At 56.1% G+C, this 5,400-nt stretch overlaps 1 protein-coding gene across 1 annotated transcript in view; it reads right to left on the reverse strand.

Annotated features, from left to right (window-relative positions):
* TRAF3IP1 (TRAF3 interacting protein 1) overlaps positions 1-5,400 on the reverse strand; it is a gene marked incomplete at its 5' end in the record, with an annotated part of 43,913 nt that overhangs the window by 32,488 nt on the left and 6,025 nt on the right. The window contains one exon of the mRNA XM_023522927.1: positions 5,040-5,109. Coding sequence (XP_023378695.1) covers positions 5,040-5,109 — 70 coding nt within the window. The remainder of the gene's footprint in view (positions 1-5,039; positions 5,110-5,400) is intronic.

Here is a 5,400-nt window from a genome sequence, read left to right on the forward strand (position 1 = left end):
GAGGGTGGCGGGTGGCGGGTGTTGTAAGTTAAATGACAGCAAAAGGAAACAATCAGACAAATCCCAAGCGGGGGACACTGGGGACGCTCTATGAGACGAACGACCTCACCGCTCAGACTCAGGGTGCTGGAGCGAAGGGGCGGGGCAGGCGGGGGGGAGGGGGAGGGTTCTCCCAAATCTGAAGACGTTAAAGAGACAAAGATAATAATAAAAATACAGTGCATTTATCTCCACGGGGCCCGGTTTTAAAAAGAAATAACAGATCTTTTGAGACGAGTAGAACACAGCCTGGGTTTTAGATGTTATCGGAGAACGAGAATCCTGCCAGGAGCAATGACGACTTTGTGGCTACGCAGGAGCCTGTCTTTTATCGTTTCTGAGATGCGCGCTGAAGTATTTAGAGGCAAAGTGTTACGATGTTTGGAATGTACTTTGAAATAGCGCATAAAACATGCAGCTGTAGAGGAAGCAAACATGGACCTTCGTGAAAGGTACACGGGTGTTAATCATTCCATTCTTTGTACTTTCCTGTATTTTTCATAATAAAAAAGCTTGAACAATAAAACAAAATGAAATGAGGGAACCCAAGCAAAATAAAGATACGAACGGCTTAATGTCTTGGGAAAACCCGGCCTGTCACACCTCTGCAAGGACAGCAAGGGCGACCAGGCGGCCTGCACGACAACATCAAGCAGAGGAAGAGGCAGTTCGTGTTTTAAAGAAGAAACGAATAAATTCCTCGTGGAATTCTCATTCCACCCATGAATGCTCCTGTGAGGGCGGCCGGCACCGCGTGGGCCCGGTTCTTCGAGGTGCCGAGAGTGAGCGGGAACTGAGGGGACAGGTGCCGGCCAGACGCGACGGCCCTGGGCCCGGACCTCAGGCTCGGCGAGACGTGCGGGAGCCGTGAGTAACAACGCTGGTGAACCCGCAGTCCAAACGCCGTGCCTGCCAGTGCGATGACACCCGGGCCTGAGGTCACACACGCACAGGGCGTGTGCAGTGGCAGGGCTCAAGCGGAGAACGGCCTGCAGGGCAGGGGGCCCCAGGGACGGCGGCACGCAGGGCTCCGCTCACGGCCACCAGGTGGCGCCAGGCTTCGCCCCAATGTCTGCAAAGCGCTCAACTGAGGATCAATCACCTGTCACCAGCTGGTGCTCCTGAACCACGGAGCTCTCACCGTCCCCACACCGGCCGTGACAGCTACAAGGGGACGGGGCGTGTCTAAGTCACTGCTGAGTTTCCGTAAACGCACCGTTCCGTCTCACCCTGACTGGAGTCCTCAGTAATCCAAAGTGACCCGTGATGGAGCAGGTCACCCACAGCCGGCCTGAGACAGGCTGGCCACCCTGTGGTCAGCACCTCGTTTCCTCTCGACCCACGTGCCAATGAGGAAACGCTCAGAGGCCGAGTCAGGCGGGGGCGGGTCAGCGGACGAATGGAACCCTGGCACTGGTCTGGGGTGGGGGCGTCTCCACCCGCTCCCGCGTTCCCGCACCCCTCGTGCGGCACAGCGCCCGCCTGGGAGTGTCCCTCCCTGGACCGCCCACGGCTGAGCAAAGTTCCCGCAAAACCGACATCTACGGTCACTGCATGCGGCTGGACGGCAGCGTCGGGCCACTGCGAGGTCCCCACCAGTGAGAGGTCACTGAGCTCCAGGTGTCCCTTAGTGCTGAGGACCTAGGAAGAGCACACACAGCTGACCTTCTCGGAGAAACAGCCACGGGTCCCCGGACACCGCACCTGCTGACGCTGACGGAGCAGACGGCAGACACGCCTCCCAGAAACGGCAGTTCTCGGGGAAACGGCGCGGTGCACGGACATGCTCGCCGGTGTTCCGGCCGCAGGTGCAGAGCCTCAGAACTCGGGCAAGGCCGTTCTCGCCCCGCGCCCAGGCCTACACACCCGCCTGTCGTCTCGACACCGCTACCTGGTCGTTCCACGGGCATTTCAAAGTCGGGGTTCGTGAGCAGAAGTCCCGGTGCTGCCACCCTCCGGCTCCCCCCAAAGCCCTCCCATTTCCGTAAACGGCGCCACGCAGGAGCCCAGACCCCGCCCCGAGTGGACCTTACCTTTGCTTCCCTTCCCTTTCGACAAACGCCATCCAGTCCCTCCCCACGGGCATCTGTCAAGCCTTCCTTCAGATGCATCCCCCCCAGTCTGCTCTCACCAGTGACACTCGGGCCCCAACAGTGGCCCAGCCGCCCACGCCCTCCAGTTTTAAAGGAGACGCATCTAGAACCCAAGTCTAATCACGTCTCCGTCCTGCTCAACGCCCTCCGAGGGCTTCTGCCCACACCTGTGCGAAGCACTGGGACACGGCTGGCGGCTCGGGCCTGTGGGTCCGTGAGCCCCTCTGCCCACCACGTGCCCTCTACCCCGCCGCAATGCCCCGCTCCATGTCGCTCCCACAGGCAAGCCCGTTTCCGGATCAGGGCCTCTGCCTCTCCTGGACATCGTACGCCCTCCTTCACCCTGTCGGCTCCCTGCCCAGATGTCCCCTCCTCAGAGACCCTCCCCCAGCCATCGCGCTCGGCCTGTGCAGGCCACCGGGTCCAGTCTGGCTCCCTCTCACAGGCTCCTTCTTAGCTTTACTGTGAGGGGAGCCACGTTCTCTCTCAGGAGAAAGACTGTTCACTGGTCCTAGAGACCCGTCTTCCTGACGTGAAACTACACAATGAAAACGTGTATTGAACTTAACTGGTAACACTGCACAGTTACCTAACGAACGACGTCAAATGCACGCAGCAGCTCGAAGCAGTCGGTTCTGCTACCACACACTCCCCGAGAACAGGCCAAAGTCGCCGCGTTCTTGTAACGAATGTTTTTGGGTTCTACAGGGGTCTAGAATGGCTTTAAGATTCTAAATACGTCTAAAAAACATGATGCCCTCACGCTCCAGCAAACGCAAGACTCATCCTCCGAGAAGAGTCTCACACACATTATGGGCGCTGGACGTCTCCCCAAACACTCCCCACGTAATCGAGCGAGGCAGAATGTTAGGGTGCAGTGCCAGCTTTGCTTTGTGAGGTCATAGTGAGGTCAGTGCCCCAGCCAGCAGGTAAGAAAGGGAGTTCACTAACTTGACAGCTCGGTAACATGAAAAAGCTTGCAAACTCCTGGTAGGCAAATCTCATAAAGACCGCGTCATGGAGCCCTACAGCACACGCTCACCGGCAAACTCAGATGCGAACACCCTGAACGTTGGAAAACAAAGCAGACTGGGAGCTCAGAAACCCCAAAGAACAAAAGAAGAGCTACGGGCTAAGGGTCAGCAAGACGCAGCCATTCATAAAGCTGCTACGCTCCGATCACGATCACTGAATACCGATTACACTGAAGGCACCGTTTCCAAGAAACGGAAAACAAAACAGAGCAGCAAGTAAAGCTGGACCAGCGACACACCCAGGCCCAGACACGCAGCTCTGGGGTGGGGGACTCCTGCAGTAACTCGACATTGAGAGTACCCACTCTCCCGAGAAGGAAGGAGAAGCTCAAGATAAATCCAATTAAAAGCAGGTAAGTTAGGTAGTTTTGTTTGTGGGAGGTGGGATTCTCCGACTCCTTAAGTGGTTTTAAAGTAAACGTGGAAGAGTAAGCAAGTAAAGTGGCCGAAGACTTTAAAAAAAAAAAATTACTAGGAAAACAGAAAAAAAATACAGGTAAAAAAACCAAATGAACAAAAAAACTCGGACACCAACCAGACCACAAAAGGCGTGTGCGGGGGCATCACAGAGCCGGAGGGCAGGGAACAATTACCAGTGAGCGACCCCAGAACGGCGGGCGAGTTATTCTGAAAAAAATAAAATAAAATCCAGAGCCTTGTCTTACATCAGGAATTAAAATAAGACACTAAAAAGATATATGTAAAAACGTCTGACAAGACACAAATCTTCGTCTCTCGAATCTCTGGACAAACTACAAAAAAAAAAAAGACTGGCGCCTTCTAGTGCATAAAAATTAAACACGCAGGCAAGTCAGAAATCAAACATAATCAGTAGAAATGAACCGGAAAAACGTAAAAAACACTTATTAGAAAATTGGCCGTCGTCCTTACGGCCCAGGGAAGCCACGCAGGTGACCAAGACCCCGGACGGAGCGACAGGGAGGCAGGGCCACAGCCCGCGGGTCGGGAGGCAGTGGAAATGACTAACACACAGAGAGCACACGGCCCCACCAGGAACTGAAGGGGACAGTTTTTCATCAGTGGAAGTCAGCAACCCTTTACACCCTGGAGGGCGCGGTGGAGGGCCCCCGGCCGAGGGAGCTGCCGCGAAACCGAGCTGGTGCTCACGGCCGGAAGCCGCCCCACCCCAGAGCTCCCGGCCCAAAGATGCTCGTCACGCGGTACGTGCTGCTGGAAGGGCTCTTACCTTCCACGTATTTTCCCAACGAAAAATTCCCACGTTACATTCTTGCCTTATTTTTTTAACTTTTACGATTTAGGGAAAGGATGATGTTTCAGAAACTGCTCAAAGTAACTTTCTATGCAATTAAAAAGCTCCAGCACCGCCAGCCCCCGACAGCACCGCCCGCGCTGACCAGACCAGACCGGACCGGACCGCCAGGCTCCCTGCTCACTGCTCTGACCCAGGGAGGCCCGACCCTGGCTGGGCCTGTGCACGGCAGCGTCAGCTGTGAGCTTCTAGTCTAACTCCCAGGGACCGCGTCTGCTACTTCTTACACGCATAAACCCACCTAAGAGCAGGACGCTCTCCCTGTCCACCCCGCATGAGGATTAACTGATGGACTGATCAACATTTCTGGAAAACTGAAATCTGGTCACGTCTTTAGACTGCACCACAGCTCTCCGGCAAAGAGGCGCTGCTGTGGCCCGGGTGACGCGGGCTCCCGCACGTGTGTGCACGTGCACGTGTGTGTGAGCGCCGCACGTCGCCATCGCTTCCCCGTCGTCTGTCCACGCCCCCTAACGGCAGACCTGCTGTCCGGCCAGCTTTTCCCCACCAGATGCTGCGATGAAGGCAAAGAAACGCGTCCCCCACTTCCGGCTACTTGTGTGATCGGTGGCCGTGCAGTACCTTCCAACGAGGCTTTGGACCGCCGTTTCGCCGTCTTCGTCGTCACCGCCCTGGAGGCGCTAGTGGGAACCTCGGTATTAAAGAGAACGAGAAGCAATTAACTGCTGCGTCGCACAGACCCACCAAGAGCAGCTTCGCTGTTCGAGCTCCGCTCAAGGAAGACCAGGAAGGAGGAGCCGCACCCACGCTCGTCAGAGGGGAACTGGTGCCGACAGGTGCATCTGAGCCCCCAAAGCCCACGAGTGAGTTAGAGGGAAGCTGAACCGCCCTCCACTCTAAATCTGGAACCCCACCTTTTTGTACGGCTTTGAAAAGGTGGTGACCTGCCAACCACGCTTTGAAAAACACTGTCTCCTAAACA

The sequence above is a fragment of the Pteropus vampyrus genome, unplaced genomic scaffold, assembly GCF_000151845.1.
Source record: "Pteropus vampyrus isolate Shadow unplaced genomic scaffold, Pvam_2.0 Scaffold364, whole genome shotgun sequence".
NCBI classification, from domain to species: Eukaryota; Metazoa; Chordata; class Mammalia; order Chiroptera; family Pteropodidae; genus Pteropus; species Pteropus vampyrus.